The sequence below is a fragment of the Panicum virgatum genome, chromosome 5K, assembly GCF_016808335.1.
Source record: "Panicum virgatum strain AP13 chromosome 5K, P.virgatum_v5, whole genome shotgun sequence".
Classification (NCBI taxonomy): domain Eukaryota; kingdom Viridiplantae; phylum Streptophyta; class Magnoliopsida; order Poales; family Poaceae; genus Panicum; species Panicum virgatum.
The window spans coordinates 22,219,103-22,239,664 of NC_053140.1; the positions used below are offsets into that span (position 1 = coordinate 22,219,103).

The 20,562-nt window shown below is 46.3% G+C and overlaps 1 protein-coding gene and 1 long non-coding RNA gene across 5 annotated transcripts; one reads left to right on the forward strand and one right to left on the reverse strand.

The window, feature by feature from the left end:
* Positions 1–1,917: 1,917 nt before the first annotated feature.
* Positions 1,918–4,168, reverse strand: LOC120706949 (alpha-1,3-arabinosyltransferase XAT3-like). The gene is made up of 3 exons (XM_039991709.1): positions 3,843–4,168; positions 3,619–3,723; positions 1,918–3,329 (listed from the first exon to the last, which is right to left on the reverse strand). Exons 1-3 carry the CDS (start codon positions 4,057–4,059, stop codon positions 2,065–2,067), a joined length of 1,587 nt encoding a protein of 528 aa, XP_039847643.1. The 5' UTR covers positions 4,060–4,168; the 3' UTR covers positions 1,918–2,064.
* Positions 4,169–11,898: 7,730 nt separating this feature from the next.
* LOC120706950 lies at positions 11,899–20,361 on the forward strand. Of its 4 annotated transcripts, none has more exons than XR_005688546.1 (3): positions 11,899–12,719; positions 13,426–13,573; positions 20,297–20,361. It is a non-coding gene; the product is annotated as an uncharacterized LOC120706950 (long non-coding RNA). The 4 variants fall into 4 exon arrangements; XR_005688547.1 differs by lacking the exon at positions 20,297–20,361 and adding an exon at positions 14,713–15,306; XR_005688545.1 differs by lacking the exon at positions 20,297–20,361 and adding an exon at positions 13,961–15,275.
* Positions 20,362–20,562: the final 201 nt, after the last annotated feature.

Genomic DNA, 20,562 nt, shown 5'->3' on the forward strand with positions numbered 1-20,562 from the left:
CTCAAATCCGAGCCATTCGTAATGCCTCAATTTTCACTAGGCCAATCACATTGACCGTGCAAACTTTGCACTTGAGAAGACTGCATCTACACATGACCTCGATCTGTTGGTTCAATCTGCTGACTATGCACACAGTTAGTCTCGATGGTGATTCCAGTCGGTAGGGACATGTCGTATGCATAACAGAGAAAGAACACAAACTAATCTTTTGTCACATGCCGCGCAATCAACTCGCTCCAGTTTTAACCCCTTATAACCAATTGATCTAATCAAACCATGCAAAAGTAATAGATCCAATCTACTACAACAACATATCACCTATATGCAAAAGATCCAGACCAAAAACTACGCAAGATGGCTCTGATACCACTGTAGGGAAACGGGTAGGCTACGCTAGCATCACTACCGCATATACCCAAGATACTTGCGAGTAGAAGATCATAGATCGTTACCACTAGACGCGCAGCACAGCGGAAGAAGTCGCACGTCGATGTAGAGGAAGTTGTCGATCACGTCCCACGAACCGAGCTCCTCGTACTTGATCCCAGCAGCCGATCAGCGCAGCAGTGCCTCCACGGAGTCCACACGTACGGGGATGAAACGCCGGGCGTCGGTGTGCCAGCACCGCACGCACGGCATGGGCGGCGGCCGAGAGAGAGAGGGAGGGGAGGTGGCTAGGAGGTGGCGCGGCTCACCGAGGTATCGCCCCCCTAGCCCCTCCCTCGTATATATAGAGTGTACTAATGGGCTTCTATCTCATAGGCCCATTAGTAACCCTAATCCCTCTTGGATCAATATCCTCTTGGGCCTTTAAACCGTATTATGATGATGGACTCTTGGGCATATCACCAACACGGAGGTGGAAGAGGCTAGAAGGTGGCGGGCCCCGTCGACGAAGTGGAGGCGGCCGGATGGCGAGGTGGAGCCAGAGGCGGTCGGATAGTGAGGGTGCGCCGCCGAGGGCTGCCGGCTCTTTCCGCCGTGTGGCGCTGTGGGCCATTGGCTCCGTCCACTGTGCGCCGTTGAGGGCCTCCAGCTCTATCCGCCGTTGAGGGCCTCCAGCTCTGTCCGCCGAGGGCCACAGACGACCACTTCATTGAGCTCTCGCCCGTGACCCGCTATAGGGAGGGCAGGGCGCGACGTGAAGGGCTGACGGAGGAGGGAGGAGGGCTGCGCGGCACGGTGGCGGAGCTCCCGGTGGCGCCCGGCGACCAGGAGCATCTCAACGGAGGGCAGAGGGCGTGGGGAGCATCTCGACGGCGACATCGGAACAGGTCGGGAGGATGAAAGGATGTGGGTCAATGTGTGGGACCCAAGCGTCACTGAGTTGGAGAGAGAGGAGAGGAGAGAGGAGAGTTGAATATGAAAAATGAGATTTGGCTATTATGTTGGAAAGCACCACAATATAAAGAGAAAATCTTAGCTAAATGGCTAGCTAAATAAGAATTTAGCTAGTTTAATTTAGCTAACCTCTAGGAGATGTTCTTAAGGTGCCAAACATCATGATACCTGTAAAAAGGTCTATTTTTGCAAATAATTTCCTTACTATGGGTCCATATGTGAAATGCTCTTACAAAAAGGGCTGAATCTGAAAGGCATAAAAATGGGGGTTGTGGGTGCCCTTTCCCTGCGTCCGCAATCATTGTGAGGAGTATGTCAGTATGAGCACAGATGGATGCCGCTCAGCGCGCCAACAGCCCACGTCCGCGGTCTTGAAGTGTTGTGCCGGCGCAACGAACAAGTTGACAAAATATGTCTCATTGAACGAGAAGCGGCATCCCCACTCTACATGTTATGCTTTCCGGTGAACATGTCAAACGAATTAATATAATCCTCTTGCTCTACAAGCTACCGCGTATTAACTCGTCAAACCAATAATGACCAGGCCGCCGGAATTTCATGATTAACTAATACTAATGACTCATGCGAAGGAGCAATAACTATATTATAGCGACCGAACAGCATGGACCTAGTCAGCCAAGCAAGTGATGTTCACGACAGAGCGAACCTGTTATATGTACTAAACGGAAAAAAATTAACAAAACAGCACTAATGCGTTCACGATTAAACTTGGTTGCTCTGTCCATGGGGCAGCAGCTTCAGCGCCTCCATGAATGTGTTCTTGAGCCTGCCCAAGTGAGGCTTCACGTTCTGCTTGTCCAGGTAGACCGTCTTGAGAGCGTCCCATCCCTGCTTGTGGATCGAGTTGGGATCCTTGAGCACCGGGTCATCCTTGGGGTAGAGGTCGCTCAGGGTCGTCTCGTCCACCTGGATCATGTACTCCAAGTAGTGGATCTGCATGTCGGCCGACGGCTCCCTGAACGTGCCGCGGGCAAGCCACTCCAGCCCGCCGTAGGGCACCACTTGGATGAGCACGGCGCCCGCGGGGAGGAAGACCATGTTGGTGAGGCCCGCGCCGTGCACGCCCACCATCACGTCCGCCGAGTTCACCAGCCGCGCAAACTTGGCCACGTCCGTGCTCACGTCTGGGTCGCCCACGCGCACGTCGAACCCCAGGCTCATGGCCATGTCCACCATGGCCTGCTCGTTCACGAACCGGCGCGAGCTCCTGCGCGAGATGATCAGCAGCCGGGGCCGGCGCCGAATGTCCCACTGGTAGCCGCTGGGCGTGGCCGTCGCGCGCTCCAGCCCGAAGGCGCTGCGCAGCATAGCACGAAAGTCCACCATGGAGGAGGATCCCGGCGTCCTGGACGCGTCCACGCCGAGCTCCTTGTGGAACGTCGGCCCGACTACCACGCTCCGATAGCACCGGACCTCATGGTCGTTATCGGTGTCAACAACCTCGTGCCTGCTCAGCTGCTGGAAGATCTCAAGGTACTTGTTTGTCCACCACGACTTGAAGCTGCTCACCAGGAACTGCACCTCACCCGCGTAGCGACGTGCCGTGATGAACGCCGGGATGAGCACGTCCGTGTAGTCGTGGAACAGGTTGCCCGTGAACCCGCCGGTGGAGAGCACGAACGCGGTGGCCGAGCTGTTGATCGTGCAGCGCGGCGCGTCGCCGCTCAGGGGCCGGAGCGCCCACTCCTTGACGTGGGCCAGCGCGAACGCGTCGTGCTTCCGGCAGTACGGCTTCACCTTCCACTCCCGTTCCAGTGGGCTGATGTTGATGGTCTGGGCACGCCCCTGCACGCGGACGTCGCCGGTGGCCTCGCAAGTGTCCGAGCGGCGGCTCGACTCGTAGCACACCGGCTTGCTCAGCCTGAGATGGTGGTCAGCGGCAAGGGCGGTGCTGCTTACGCCGCCGACGCCTCCCCCACTGCTGCCTGAGCTATCGCTGGGCTTGGGCTGAGTCTCCTCTTCCTCTGCTGCAGATAGAAAGTCAGCTCAAAACGATCAGATCTGCTACAATTTTTTAATAGCTGCTCTGAACATCTAGGCATTCTTGTTGCCATAATTTGAAGCAACTGCCGAGAAATCTTGAGCTCAAACTGTATTGCAGTGATGGGAAAGTTCTACCAGCAATCTCCCGCTAATCGAGAAAATTTTGCTAAAATTTAATTTCATTAAATCGATGAATCACGCGGCTGCCTATTCCAACCTCCACACATGCTAAATTCAGGTAGAAATGCGAGAGAAAAATTTACTAGGAAGTACCAACTAAAGATGCAGTCTCATCGGCGGTGTCCAGGGTCTCCATCTTGACGCTCTCTTTCCCCATTGCCTGCTGCTCCGCTGCTTTGATGGCCTCCCCTGTTTTGCCTGCGCCGCACAGTTCAGATAAGCGAATCATCACCCAAGAAACGAGAACCGGCCAGAATCTCACAAATTAAGCAAACACGCACAAAATAAACGAAAACAATTGGAGCGCCGGTGATTACCTATCGGAGAGAACCTGGCTCTGACGAGGGACAGCAGCACGAGGGATCCCAGCATCAAGGCTATGAGAGCCACATTCTCCAGTCTCCTCCCCTCCCCCCTCGACAAGTTCCGGTTGGACTTCATGGCCTCACTCGCACCTATCTCAGACGGCCTTCGCATGCATCTATCTCGGTATCTCTCTCCTGGGCTTTCTTGCCTCGATATGCTTGTCTTCATAGGGATGGTCCTAAAGGAAGAATTAATTGGAGCCTATATACCGCCAGCAAATGGAAGAGGTGTGCGGCAGCACTATTTCGATAAAGTGGTTGAACGGGGCAAAGGGGTTGAAATGGTAGTGTAGTTGACCGGGTGACAACAACTGCTTAACGCACACGGGAGGGAACTAAGGGAAGACGAGTAAAAGCGGAGCACAGGTCGTCACTTCAAGCAAAAAGAAAACGAAAAGGCAAGGCCAGCAGGTATGAAATGTAGCATTATAACCATAACGATGGCCTAACAGTTATTCAGATAGGCAAAGGCTAAAGAAAGATGTATCGGTCGAGTAAATTGTAAAGAGTTATACGATTAGGCAAAATGTTTTGTAGAAAATGAAACAGTCATCTCGTGTAGGCAAGGAAGAGGTTTTAACATATTACAACATTCTTTGTGATAATACAATTGAATGCTCGTTTCAAAAAGCATAGTTTCTGCATAATGCAAATGACATCTTTCACCTCTTTAAAAACCTTAAAGCATCTCTCCCCTCTCTCTCTCTCTCAAACCCTAAAAAATCTCTCCTATCTCAAACCCTAACAAATCTCTCACAAACAAATGAGAGGACCTCTGTCCAAAGCGAGATGGCATCCCCAACAGCCCTCCTGGTATAGAGATGTTGGCCAAAAGACCGAAACACCCATATATAAAGCACGCAACACAAATACCCCTCAAGGTTAAAACCATCCAACTTTTACTCAGAGCATCGGACGGACATACTGCCTTCACGACTTTGCTTCGCCTCGACGCAAGTTTTGTGATGAGGCCACATGCCCTCCATCACCACCATCCGGTTGCACCGGATGCGCCCCCGATTTCGATGCCCAAGCCGGTAATCCTGCCACCTCTGACGACATGTATCTGGTCTTCGCCAAGCTTTGATGTCTTCAAATCTTTTGCGCTCCCGCCGCACTCGAGTCTACCAGCGCCTTGAGTATTTGAGGAAATATTTCTATAGGCCCAGTGGGTAGTGGGACAAGGTACTATTGACAGTATTAAAGCTTGCGTTGTCAACTTGAAGTGGCATAGTTTCTAAATACAGGTTATACTCTACAACAGGGTATATTCTTGACATCATCCTCCAAGAAAACCTACACACACCGGGCCAAGTCGCCGCCGGCGAAGCCTGTGGCGGTGAGCATTGTTGGTATTTCTTAACATTCATAGAAAAATCTGCAAGCATGGATATACCATTATAGCACTTCACCCATGAGTATTCAAGGGTATCGTATTTTCACAAGGGATGGTGATACTAGCCTTCTAATTTGTTCGTGCAAGAACAAACAAGAGATAGGTAGGCAAGAATAGAAAGGATTCCTTTGGCTTAAGAGTTTCTGGGGAAGATAAGCTCAACTTCTACTTACTTCCGGCACCAGCACTCCCTGGTTTGCCAGGTGATTCCAGTATTTGGCTCTACTCCAACCCCGAACGTGAGGGATTTCACAAGACTTGCCGTCGGACGGACAGTGTTGTCACCATCTACTCCATGGGGGCTCGAGGCAAACAAAAGTAATATAGGACCTAGACACCACGTCTATGCTGTCGACTACTACTCTAGAATCGATTAGGGTTTACCCATCTTTATCAGGGGCCCTCTACAAGAGCATCTGCCACAAGAACGGATGATGATCCCATAAGCAAATACAGAATAGAACTTACTTTACTGAGAGACTCACCACCGTAGGAGATCACAGATACTTACTTAAGAAAGGAAGGATCCGTCGAGGTACAAGGCCAAGGAAGAGTGCCAATAGGCCAGCACCTTCCCCGAACTATCCCTCAGTCTCTCCCTATTTCTAAGCACTGCAAAGGTAGGGCTTCGTCTGGGAGTGGAGTGTCTTCTCTTCTGTTCTTGTTGCGTGTGTTTGGGGGGAGGGGGGGCTCCCCTCCTCTTTATATAGTCCTTGTTGGTATTTTTGAGCATCATGAAAGAATCTGTAAGTGTACGGATACCACTATAGATTTCACCATGAGTATTCTAGGGTATCATATCCACTGAGGAACGTGAGTATACTATCATAGTTTCAGGTTCATCCAAGGATACCACACCGAACAGGGGTAAGGGTGAGTTACATGGGAATTAAATGTGACTAATGGAGGAAGTTACAGAATTGATGAAAGGATTTTTGCTCTTCCATGAGGCTTAGGAGTTTTACTCCTCCACCTTGAGCTTTTTACTCATGACGCTAGGCGGCTGTTGGTGTCTGCACCCGTCATTTCCTGAGCTGCAAATAAATAGCAAGACTCACTCATGGTTTTGAACTTGAACGCGCACTCATCTCCACACTTTTGCTGCATAAAAGCATCTCAGTTCTAGTAAGTCTGGGCGCACAGACTTGCTAGAAGAGCAGGCCTCCGAAACTCCATCCTCTTCGAGACTGCACCGAGTTGAGGGCGATCAAGTTTTTAGGGAGCGCATCGACGCGACTACTCAGTCTACTTTGGCTACTTCCCTGAGTTGCAGCTGCACTGCGATCACCTGCACTGCAACAACTTTGATCGACTACATCGAACATGCTCGACTAGCGATGTTGGCTAACAGCGCATCTGGTTCCTTCGGAACTGGCCCCGCCACTTGGTACTTCCTGAACTTCATGTTCATGTTTGTTATTTTCATTACAAGCACGTTAGATTATGCTCTAGTTTTTATCTATGAAAATGTCATGATTTACGCTCTCATATTTTGAATTAAAATGAACCGAAATTGACCTTTAATTCTAACATTATGTTGAGTAAATAGGGCTGTCACCACCTATCACCTAGCTCAACTAACTGTGGGGTATACAACTACCAATAGTAAAGTCTAGTCTAGAAACCACATCTACACCATCTTTTGCTAACTCTAGCCTAGGCCAAGTACATCCGTCTCTATCAGAACTCTTAGACTAGAGTCACCCACTAGATACTAGTGAACAATGACCCCATAAACAGTTAGGCACTAGAACTAAGCTTAAATTAAATAAGTAAAGCATATATAGAAGATGTCATGAACACTTATGATTGATAAGCATCTGTTGAGGTAAAAGCAGGAGAGGAGTGCCGACAGACCTGACACTTCACCGACTTCCCATCACTCTCTCTCTATTTTCTACACTCCTCGGCAGCCTAGACCCGCTAAGGAGAGCTCTCAGGCTCAAGAGAGGAATAAGATTTGTGAATGGTGTTGTCTTCATTTGACCCCCCCCCCTCATATTTATTAGTGCAAGCCATGGGAGTGTTCTGCCGAGAGTTGGGCGCCTAGCACCTGGAACCTACCATATGCACCTATCAGGAGCTGCCACGTCAAAGGAATAAGGTGGTTGCTCCAAGACTGGCTCGGCCGACCAAGGGGTTCAGCTGGTCTAGTCTGGCTGCCAGCTGACCTCAGCTTCGGATAGGAGGCTGGTGTAGGATCTAGGATATCGACTAGAGGGAGGTGAATAGGTGATTTTAAATAAAAACACAAATACTAGAGAAAGTAAATTAGTAACACCAGAAAAATCCTATGTCAAGCGTAGCACTAGTGGGGTTTACAGCTAGGCTGACAAGAGGCAAATTAGACTCTAGGAAACTAGATTGATCAAAGTAAATTGCATGAATTGAAATGAGCAAAGAAATAACCGGGCATTAGGCAATAATTTTCCCGTGGTGCCGATGACTTGCCGGTCTCCCCTAATCCAATGTTGAGGTATGGTGGATTCAAAGAATCAACTACTCCTCTATCAAGGCTCCTATTGATCTTGAGCCAGCTTGAGTTGCTCTTCACCACTCCGGCGAGGTGAGCACAAAGATCTGTCACAACCAATCTCGGGGCACCTTCACAATCTTGTTGAAGGGCTCCACGAAATCACCTTCTCCAAGCCGTCTATGTAGCGGCAACTCCCAAGAATAACAAGTTGATGATGTTTGCTTGAAGATTTCCTAGTGCCACAAAGCTCAAACTCTTGATGCAATGCACTAAGATGCTCTCACACTCATAATAATGCAATCTCTAAGCAATGGGTGAGAGAGAGAGAGGAGGAGGAGAAGGAGGAGGAGGAGGTGGTGGAGGAGGCTAGCTCAAATGTGTTATGGTAGCTCTCAAACGGGCTAAGAGAGCTCACCCATGGCCCAACATGGGGTATATATAGCCCTCCTCTCGAAATCTAACTGTTACACTCAAAACTCATGTAAACAGAGCCTTCCCAGATTGTCCACCTCATAGAAACCGGACTGTTCGCCATTCAAAACCAATGGCTATGAGTGGAATGATTGCGTGTCTGAGTTGATCGTTAGAGCCATAGTGGACTGTCAGAACCCTAGGAGCGGACTGTCCGCAGTACAAAATCTTGAATACTCAGAGACAAAAACGTCTCTGACTAAACCTGGAAGAGACTTGCGACCATTTCATGCCCTAGGGCGGGACCGTCCATAGTACAAGCTTTGGCACCCACCAGAAACACTACGTTTCTGTCCAAAACCTTTCAAGAGATGGCAGTGTCAAACTCGGGGCCACGGGATACATGATGTGGCACGATTCAACATGAGATATATGATAGGGGCTGCTCCATACCCATACATCATGTAACTACTCGTGTAGATTTAGAACTAGTCAGTATAGAAGGAAACTACTCGAGTAATACTCAAGTAGAACTCTTAAACTCGTACCGATCTAGGGTTTCATGTAACTCTGTCCCCCCCAGGCTATATAAGGGCGGGCAAGGACCCCTTCAAAGCTTATACTCACCTAAGGCAACAAACCACCAAACATAACGTAGGATATTACGCAACTTGCGTCCCAAATCTATCAAAACCTTGTGTTGCTTGCACCATCGTGTTTTTGATCTCAAAACAATCTTATAATCAATCTTCTACCTTAGGGTATCCCTAGGTAGGCGTGCTGGAAAAACACTGACAGTTGGCACCCACTGTGAGGCAGATCGCCGATGATCTCGTGATGAACTTGATGGAAAACTCCGATCTCGCCAGCATGCTCGAGAAGGGCACAACCTTTATTTTCGGCTCCTGGTTCTGCGAGGTTGATGGTGTGAGTGTCTTCAATAGCCATCTAGCCAAATCCACATAGCTAGGGGCACTGGCTGTGGCTAACAATAGCGGCACATACAAGCTAGTCGACTCCTAGCTGTCTAGGTGGCAAATCTCCAAGAGTAACAAATGCTTCACGAGTTGCTTTGATGTACCCAAAAGTGCTCAAGCTATGGGATTGCTCTTCTCAGCTCACAAAGGATGCTCACACACTCAATCTCTCAACCCAACCAAAAGGATATGCGTTCTAGTTGATTAGCACAACTCACAAAGAGTATTGGGGAGAGCTTGCTGGTCAAAGAAAATAGCTTCAGGAAGCTCAAAGATGCCAGGGAACCAGCAACCCATAGAAGAGAGGGCCAAGGGGTTATAAACATCCAACATCCATAAACTAGCCGTTGCCCCTATCAGCACAAACTGATCAGATCGGCCCCCCACACCGGTCAGATCGGTCCCTCAGACCGGTCTGTTGAAGAAACTAGCAGTCTCACCGGTCAGTAAGTTTGTCAGCCAATTATAAGTGTTAGCCGGTCCAACCGGTCCTCTTGACCGGTCTGACTGGTTGATGTGCTGATAGTGCCAATTAAGTTTTGAATTTGTAGAAATACCTATTCACCCGCCCCCTCTAGGTGACAATATCAAGATCCTTTCACATACCTCCGCTGCAACGCCGGTGTGGAGGTGGACGTCAATCAGGAAGCCCGGCCTGAATTGGTAGGATTGGTTTGATGGATGTGGACGTTCATGAGGTTGGATTGGACAGGATTGGATAGTGGGGACTGTCTACTAGGATAGGATTGGATGTTAACGTGATATCAAATGGATGTTAATTGGGTATCATTAGATGTATTTTCAATGATGATCCATTCCCAAGAGTACGGGTGATGCTATCAGCTGCCCTAAAAAATGACACCCTACTTTTAGGGGCGCGTGATAGCCTCAGCAGCCCCTACAAATACATTTTTAGGGGCGGTTTAACTACTACCGCAGCTCCGCTCCATTTATAGGAGTGGGTCACATTTTGACACGCCATCGAAAAAAATGGGGTGTTATTGCTACAAATTATTTTTGTAGTAGTGTCACCCGAGGACAAGTGGAAAATTGGAGAAGACAAAACTCATGAAGGATTATATTCCTTCCCTTGTTTAGAAATAGGTAAAGATAATGATAAAGATATACTATACACATAGCATGATAAATCTTGCTTATTCTTAAAGCTACCTCGGCAGAGAGCACATAACAGTTGTAACAGAGTTTAATTATTGACGATCCCCTCCTCTGAAAGGAAACTTATTTGACATATGTAGCAACAAATACTACTCCAGATCACAATTTGTATAACTTGATTGTGAATTTTTTACCAGTCTAGCAAGGCAACACGCCAACACTCTTTCCCTAAGATCATGCGGAAACATGATTTTGAAAAGTCTAGGCAGCATTCTTTCCTTTCGCTGAATAACTAGCATCTACAGCACTCTTTCCTTCAGCGGATTGATTCATACCTGCACGTTTATTTAACTAGTAAATAACATTTCTCTAGGAAAAAAATGATTAAACTAAAAGCAGCACCCACCTGCAGCATCTTTTCACTCAGCAGATTGACTAGCACTTCCTTGGGCTGACTGATTTGCACCTGCAAATGTTTTTGATGTATAGTAATTAAATTTATTTTTGTAACATAACAATGACATGAAATAGCAGATCAGCTTAGTATACATATGGTCTTAAAGCGTCATTATCATCTTGCCCATCTGAATATATTTAACATGAAATTTTCTGTCATCAGTTTATTATATATATCCATTGCATTTCAGTTTTGTGTTTGTCATCCAGGAAGGACTTTGTTGATCCCATTATCAAAATTTATATACAAGAAAAAACTAAAGCTACAAATGTTACAGCATTCATTGGGCTCAATCCATGCTCTGTTACAATTATGAATTCATAATTTTGAGAAGTTTGACCACAGGGATCCAGAAAACTATATATATATTCCTTTCAACACCAAGATAGCTAATAAACGCGCATGTAGAATGCATCTTTCCTATATGAAAAATCAGCACAATATAAGTTGGAGAAGAACAATTCTCATATATATAGTAGATCTATTGAATACCCTGGGTATGGAATAAAGTATTACATACCCGAGCCCAGCCAATACCACCCAGGCGCACCCAGCGTCCGATTGCCCCCGCGCTGCCCTGTTTTTCCCTCACGGTTTTGTTCCGCGTCAGCCCCATCCCCACCCGGCCACCCCACGACCCGGGGATGTCTATTCGTCGCATTCTGCGATGGGAATCCATTCCATTGCAGAAGGGTGGCCGTGCTCCACCCCGCGCTTGCTCCCCCGCCTCCCGGGCTCCGGTGCCATCCCCGGCGCCTCCGCCGCCGCCCTCCCTAACCGAGCTCGCCGCTGCGCACCGCTGTCTTTTCCTCGCCCCCGCCGCCGGCACCGCCCACCGGTTATCCAGCCCCGCCCGCGCCGCCGGCACCCTCCGCTGGCCGAACCGCCGCCACCGCCTGGCCGCCGCCGCCCCCGACCCCCTCCTCTATGGCTGGCGGCCATGGAGCCGCCCCACCCCCCAGCAATCCGGAATCATAAGGCCGCCGCCCCCCTCCACCACTCCGGCCCCCTCTCCCCTCCCCTAGCTCGCTAGCTTCCGCGCCCCTTTCCTGGTTCGAGGTAGAAGATGAACAGGGGCAGGGGCGGGCGCCGCGGGGGCGGTTCTGCGATAGGTCGACGGAAAATCGCATATGGGATAAATAGATTTTCCCCCGCTACCCACCGAAGTGGTTTCTCCTCCCCAGCTAGCGGTTAGTTTTCCCGACGCTGCCCCACCGGCCTGCTCGTGATCTGTTCGCCCTTCCTCCCGGCGATGACCCCGGGACTGGCACCGCCGGTGAATCTTTGCGTGCCCCCGCGGTCAAGGCGATGCCCTCCCGTTCCCGTCGCTGCTCACTCCTCCCATCGCCGGTTTTCCCGACGCCACTCCGCCGCCCAGCTCACGGTACGTCTGCTGTTCCTCCCATCGCCGATCCGGGGACTGGCGCCGCCGGCCAGCTCCTGCATGTCCCCGCAGCCAAGGCGATGCCCTCTCTTTCCGACGCGGCTCACTCCTCCCGTTGTTGTTCCATGAGACCGCTTACTTCTCTGCATCGGCGGCGACGGCAACAGAAGCGTTGGACGGACATTAGGGATCCAATCTTCTCCGTGACAGCTTGATATTCCTCCCGTGTAGATGCTCCAGCGAGTCATGTGCCCCATCGAGCTCCTCGCCCTGCGCAAGTTGCTCCTTGATCTACCTCACCCTGAATCCCCAAGGTGCGCAGATCGATCCAAGTATGCCCTGCGAGCATGTTTTCCATTCTAATTTCCTCTTTGCGAGCAGATAAAGATTCTTGGAGAGGAGGATCTTAACTAGTTCTAGTTTATTTGGACCATGGCGGATGTGATTTCTGGATGGATATTGGTTGAGATTTTTTTTTCAATCTACTGCTGTTTTACTCCCCGCTTGGTGCGATGGTGCCACCGCTGCCTGCTGGGATGACTGGACCTACCCTGGTGCCAACGACTATTCGACAATATGCTGAATGCCAAGACCTCCTTGCGAAATTGTCAGGTGATGCTTGCCAGTGCTGGTTCAGTCTCGTTCCCCATTGTCATCAGTTTGTACTTCAGCTCCTGCATATTTTGTTCTGGCTCCTGCATGAGATGGGTCCAGCAAACTGCAGTCTTCTCTGCATTTATGTTTTTTGTTAATAGTTCAAGTTATGCAGTAAAGGTTAGATCAGGGTGCCAACTACATGATTTTCTTACAGAAATACCTTTTGTTTCCTGAAATCCTATCAGTATGTCTTCTTAGATTGCACCTATTAAACTTTGGGCATAATATGCAGTATCGATCAATCTATACTTATCTATATATAGGTGTTGATCGTTCAGATTTGAGGTTTATGATTGTTACACTTTATGGCATGCTTAGTAGAACTTCTTGTGTGACAAAGAGGTGCTCATATGCTCATAAATCTTATATCTAATGAACATTGTTGTCCATATGCATGCTTATGTATTCTCAATGAGTATTATATTTGGACAACCTACATCAGACACTCTCCCAGATGATTGGATTTCCACACTCCATGTGAGATTCTATCATAAGTCCCTGATTGAGTGGCTAACAAATGCGGACCGAATTAGGTGCAGGGATTAAACCAATGCGTACAGTTTCCTACCACTGAGTCGTTCTTCAAATTTGGTTGCTGGTCTAAATATTTAGATTTTTTTCCATTGTAGCTGATGAACTCATCTTGAATTGTGAATTGCAGTTTAAGCTGGGCAAGCACTTATCACGCTGCAGCTAGCAGTGCACCGGATGAATTTTGCACATGGACATGAAGTGCATCAAGCCTACCCCAACTTGCTTGGGAAAAAAGGCTATATTGTTGTTGTTGTACATGAAGTGCATCAGAGAAGGTAAGGTACCTTCCACCAATTGCAAGTGCCTGCATTATCTTACTAAGGTTCATTAATATTTGTTAGACTTTGTATGATTACAGAATCCCTGTTATGCCATATCACGAGCTCCCTAACTAATTGACCGTAAATAAGGTGGTATAGTATAGATAAAAGAACATGCTGTCTCTGTTATTTCAGCTGGCCTGATATTATCGATTAGTTCAGATAAAGTCCCTTGCTAATGATGACATCCTGATAAATTTCCTTTTCCTAACACAATTGACACAAAGGTTAGTGCATATTGACTTGCTGACTGCAGTCTTAATTGAACCTGTCCACCTGGATTATCGATAATCAGTTCATCCTGAGTCTGAGATTCACATAGACTTCTCTGCAATTCTGCAGTTCATTGATGAGGTGACCTGTGGTTCTGAGCTTAGCCGCGAGCTAGATGTCATGTATAGCAGATTACAAAGTTTTGATTGGATGTACGGGTACCATAGGGTGTCCTGGTGCTGTTTCTTGTGGCGACGAGCCGACGAGCTGCCATATACTCGTTTAGCACATCTCTTTGCAATACCAACGGATGTTTCACCTGATACTGAATTTTTCTTTAGGGAAACTATTCAACTGAAACTGATTAGGATTTGCCATTTTTGGTTTATTATCCCATCATGTGTAGACCAATGTTAGATCATAGATTTACACATCATCAACAACATCCACTAGTGAAACTGTATCCAAAAGAACTTAAAAATGAGAAATGTTAATACAAACATATTGTTGAAATGGAAAAAGTATATGGCTACTGTTGTGCAGAACTTTAACCTTTTCATTTTGCTGCAACATCCATAACTTATCCAGGAGGTCTATAACCGCTACTTTGGAGCGGAGTTTGCCAAAATCTTTGTGATTATATGTCTGCATGAAGGAAAAATAAATATATACATCAGTGCAGAAAGTAGAACTTTCTATTCATTGGCAACTTGGCATTTCATATGTTCATAAAACGTGGACATGATGATTGGTTGTAGCATCAAGTATCATTCAGTTTGGAATTTTACTTATAGATATACAGTCTTCGCAAAGATAACCAAATATTACATAGTGTAATGTTCAACACAGAGCAATTTATTAATTATTTAAACATTTTATAGGATTCTGATAACAGGACAGAAAAAATGAAAGTGAACAGAGAAATGTGCATGCTCTGGCTCTGATAATAACCCAGACGGTCAATTATATTCAATCCTTTCTTGTGAGGTAGTGGAGTCAACCATCAATTCATTAAATTTTATGTATACGAAATTGATTATTAAATGGCTAGGTAGCCACACAGTGGTAACCAACATGGAGGATTGGCTGTGGTTGCATGAGAGGTAGCGCTATCCTTTCTCCGACCAAAATTTCCACAGTTTGGAACAATCAATTTAGGCACCTGATCTGATTTCGGCCTCTGAAGTGCCACTGTAACTTTATTAACCATTCCAGCATGAACCTCGAGATTTGAATATCCAGGTTACCACTAATACATTTACTTGAGCACAAAGTTGTAATAAGATGTCTACAAATACCTGTCCCCAAGGGAGGGGGGATGAAACTTAGAGGTTTCTCCTATTGCTCACAAAACTTATTGGTTGATATATTTTCTATGCTTTGTACCAGAGTAGTTGTATTTTGTTCCTTTTTACTGTTTGTGATGCCTTTATTACTGAATCAATTGCAAGAGACTGTTAGCCGTTCTAGTGTAATTAAGACACATTAGTCATATGCTTGTGAATTTGTTAGCATGAAAATACAAAAATGTTAGCATATCCATTAAAATGTTAAACTCATTGACCTTGGCTTTCTTAATAAAAATAAAATACATGAAGATCGATTAAACTATTGTGAAAACTCCTATTAGCTCAATATTACCCTACAAAAACTAAAATAACATCCACACAAACTTTTTGCAGCGGCAAAATTTATCAACAATTATAATCATGATGGAAACACATGAGATAATCATTATTAAAAATTTAACTTGTTCTGGTGATAACTAGGCAATCATACAAGAAAAACATTGAACAAAGAGATATAAAGCGCATGAAAATAATTCGTACAATAGGGAAATGAGTACCTTCTCATTGTTGTATCGAGAAAAAAAAATATGACAGCAATGGGGAATTACCTTATCTACTCTTCCATCAGGCCTGGGATAACGGAGAACCTTCCACCCACCCTTATATGCCTTGTGATTTAAAATGCTTGAAGGGGTGTGGTCCACTGGTTCTCCTGGCTTAGCTACAGTTAAGAGAGCAACATCAAGTGGTTCACCATAAATTGTATTTGGAGGAGCCATATAGCTCTGACTATAAGGCATAGTTGTTGGTGCTGGAGCCTGATTCATCACTCCTTTTCCCTTGTTGCTGGAGGTGGTATCCATGTGACTATGCAATCAGAAGATAAATGATAAGGACACAACATAAAAAATGATGAAATAACGCATAATGAGAAGTATGAAGGGTTACTACACCATATAATATGAATGCAAAGGATGACCTTCCTTTGCATTTGGAGATCATAAATGAAGAAATAAAGAATTAAATAAATGAAAATAGTGAGCCAGATGATTACATATATGATCCAAAACTGATGCATTAATCAATTTTGAAACAGTAACAATGAACATTGCTATAAATTGTGCCTCCTAGTGTTGAGAACCCATTTAAATAACCTAGTACTCTTCAAACTCCTAAATAAAGCAAACCTAATATGTAAACTTGGTGGATCCATACGCAATGCTTGGTAGAATTCTTTCCAGCAGGCCATCACTGCGGGTTTGCCCATCAACCAATAAACATTACAACAACAACATAGCCTTTTTTCCCAAGCAAGTTGGGGTAGGCTAGAGATGAAACCCAAAAGAAATAAAGGTCATGGTTCAGGCACATTGATAGTTAGTTTCCAAGCGCTCCTATCCAAAGCTATTTCTTTAGAGATATTCCAATCCTTAAGGTATCTCTTAACTGACTCATCCCAAGTCAGTTTAGTCTACCTCTACCCCTCTTTACATTATCGACCCGCTCAAGAACCCCACTACGCACCGGCGCCTCAGGAGGCCTCCGTTGGACATGTCCAAACCATCTCAGCCGATGTTGGGTAAGTTTCTCCTCAATTGGTGCCACCCCAACCTTATCCCGAATAGCTTCGTTTCGGACTCTATCCCTCCTTGTGTGCCCGCAAAACCACCGCAACATTCGCATCTCTGCTACACTCAGTTGTTGGACATGTCGCCTTTTTGTAGGCCAACATTCAGCACCGTATAACATCGCCGGGCGAATTACTGTCCTATAGAACTTGCCTTTTAGCTTTTGTGGCACCCTTTTGTCACAAAGGATGCCAAAAGCTTGACGCCATTTCAACCAGCCATTTGAAATTCTATGCTTAACATCTTCATCAATGTCGCCATCCTTTTGTAGCACCGATCCTAAATACCAAAAAGTATCCTTCTGGGCCACCACTTGCCCATCTAGACTAACGTCTCCCCCCTCATGCCTAGTCGCGCTGAAATCACACATCATGTACTCGATCTTGGTCCTACTAAGTCTAAACCCTTTCGACTCTAACATGCGTCTCCACAGCTCTAACTTCCTATTAACCCCTGCCCTACTCTCGTCAACTAGCACCACATCATCAGTAAAGAGCATACACCAAGGGATCTCACCTTGTATATCCCTTGTGACCTCATCCAGCACTAAAGCAAATAAATAAGGGCTCAAAGCTGACCCCTGGTGTAGGCCTATATTAATAGGAAAGTCAGTGGTGTCACCATCACATGTCCGGACAAACGTCGTCGCATCCTTGTACATATCCTTGATGAGGGTAATGTACTTAGTTGGGACTTTGTGCTTCTCCAAGGCCCACCACAGGATATTTCTCGGTACTTTGTCATATGCCTTCTCGAGGTCAATAAAGATCATGTGCAAGTCCTTCTTCTGCTCCCTATATCTCTCCATCAATTGTCGTATTAAGAAAATCGCCTCCATGGTTGACCTTCCAGGCATGAACCCAAACTGGTTTTGGGTCACACTTGTCACTCTTCTTAGGCGATGCTCGATAACCCTCTCCCAGAGCTTCATCGTATGGCTCATCAGCTTAATCCAACGGTAGTTAGTACAACTTTGAATATCGCCCTTGTTTTTGAAGATAGGTACTAATATACTTCTCCTCCATTCTTTCGGCATCTTGTTTGACTGAAAAATGAGGTTAAAAAGCTTAGTCAACCATACTATTGCTCTATCACTTAGGCATCTCCACACCTCAATAGGGATACCATCAGGGCCCATCGCTTTACCTCCCTTCATCCTCTTCAAAGCCTCCCCAATCTCTACCTCCTGAATTCTCCTCACAAAGCATCTGTTGGTATTGTCAAAAGAGTCATCTAACTCAAGGGTAAGGCCCTTACTGTCCCCATTAAACAACTTGTCGAAGTATTCTCTCCATCTATCCCTGATCTCCTCATCCTTCACTAGCAGTCGATTTGTCCCATCGTTGATGCATTTGATTTGGTTGATGTCCCTTGTCTTCCGCTCGCGGATCCTAGCCATCCTATAAATGTCCTTCTCCCCTTCTTTCGTGCCTAGCCGCTGATACAGGTCATCATACGCCTTACGCTTTGCTACACTCACAGCTCGCTTTGCAACCCTCTTCGCTAATTTATAACCCTCGATGTTGACTGCACTCTTGTCAAGGTGGAGGCGCTTGAAACACTCCTTCTTCTCCTTAGTAGCCCTTTGCACCTCGTCGTTCCACCACCAGGTGTCTTTCCCCTCCTGTTTGCCTCCCCTACTCACGCCAAACACCTCTGAGGCCACCTTCCGAACACATGTTGCCATATTTAGCCACATGTCATCTGTATCTTCTCCTTCTTCCCAAGGCCTCTCACCTAGCATCCTCTCCTTAAATGCTTGTGCCGCTTCCCCTCTAAGCTTCCACCACTTTGTTCTCGCAATCTTGGCACGTTTGTCCCGGTGGACACGTACCCAAAGATGAAAGTCCGCCACCACAAGCTTGTGTTGAGGGACAACACACTCCCCAGGTATCACCTTACAATCTAGGCAATCACGTCTATCCTCCCTCCTAGCAAGGATAAAGTCGATCTGGCTCGAGTGTTGTCCACTACGAAACATCACAAGATGTGATTCCCTCTTCTTGAAAACGGTATTCGCTATCAACAAGTCGTAGGCCAACGCGAAGTTCAACACATCCTCCCCCTCTTGACTCCTGCTACCATACCCAAAACTCCCGTGCACTCGCTCGAACCCTACATTAGTCGCACCCACATGGCCATTGAGATCTCCTCCTATGAAGAGTTTCTCGTTGGAAGACACGGTACTAACCATGATATCTAGATCTTCCTAGAACTGCATCTTGGTGTTCTCACTAAGGCCTACCTGAGGGGCATAGGCACTGATCACATTCAAAGCCGAATCTCCAACTACCATCCGGATTAGGATAATCCGGTCGCCTTGCCTCCTAACCTCTACAACTCCATCCTTAAGGCTCCTATCAATCAAGATACCTACACCATTCCTACCCGGTGTTGCCCCCGTGTACCAAAGCTTGAAGCTAGTATCTTCAACCTCCTTCGCCTTCAGATGGTAGATGGTAGATAACCTGTTTCAGAAGCTTGAACTTACTAATTTGTGCATGGTTAATTGGGTGAAACATTTAATTTTCTACACAAAAAAGTTCCGCTGATGTATATGATATTATTTGCACACCTGGTCTCATATTTAATTTGCACTGCTTTTCTATAGAGAGGGAGTGAACGAAGGAGAAAATTTGAGAAGGATAGAAAAGCAGTAAATTGAAGGGTAGGGACATGGGTATAGTGTGCAGGTTGTGGTTTAGATTCACTATGTATCAATTCAATTTCATCAACGAGAGCCTAATGCAGAGCACTCGGTGGAGTCTTCACTCTAAGCTTCGCATTACCTCATCATATCCAAGTAACCGTCTACCAGAGACAGCGAGCACTGGAGCTCTTTCAGGATAACCACAACTTTTAATGTAAGATCGGTCAAGCTATTTTGTTCACTGAACCACCACTAGTACTGTCCTTCTCTCCTTGGCTGTCATGGAGGTACTTGTGAAAATAGGGTTAGAGCTCAGACCTATGGGAAACAAATAAGGCTTTGCTAACCTATGCTCAGATCTAGAGGGGGAGAAATTAAAGGAGCTCCCGTACAGTAGTGCTAAGATCTAGTCCTGCTCATCTGTGACGTGTAGCTAGGCATGGTTCGGTGGTGCCACTCCTCACAATACACTCGTAGGGATGCTGCATTTTCCATCCATGCCCTTTGCCCTTACGAGAGCCGCAGCAATTCCGATCCAGGGATTTGACATGTTTAGCTTGAAATAAAGAAAAACATCACAAGCAGCATCTCACTGGCTTGCACGAGAGGGAAGGTGGTGCCTGAAGAGAGCCCTCCACGGCTCCATTATTCATGGTAGGATAGAAGAGAGGGGCAAAGGTTTTGGAGAGTAAGATATAGGTCTGTACCTTGTATCTCCAATGACAACCAAAGATAAGAATCAAAGAAATATGACAGCACTCATGGAATTGAAGTATTTCCAATGACAGATCTAGATCTGAAATTTTCATGTAGGAAAAATTAATTATCCGGATACGAAACAAAAATTCATTGTCTTACCTTTTTCGATCTCATCTCTTTGCTCCCACAATATCCAAAGCCATTGAATCGATGAGATTTGAGAAACCACCAAGGAGAAAATATGTGACGAGAGACGAGATCAAATGGAGAAAGAAAGAAGACTAGCAAGAAGAGGAGGAAAGAGACCAAACCAAAAAGGCATGTCTTTAATATTTATATATGGAAAATCTTGTGGCATTAAATGTAGGCCCAATTTTTTTTTATATATTTGGTCATATTTAAATGATTAGCTTCCAAAATATACAAAGCTGTAAAGAGTTGTCTTATATGTAACTGACTTACTAC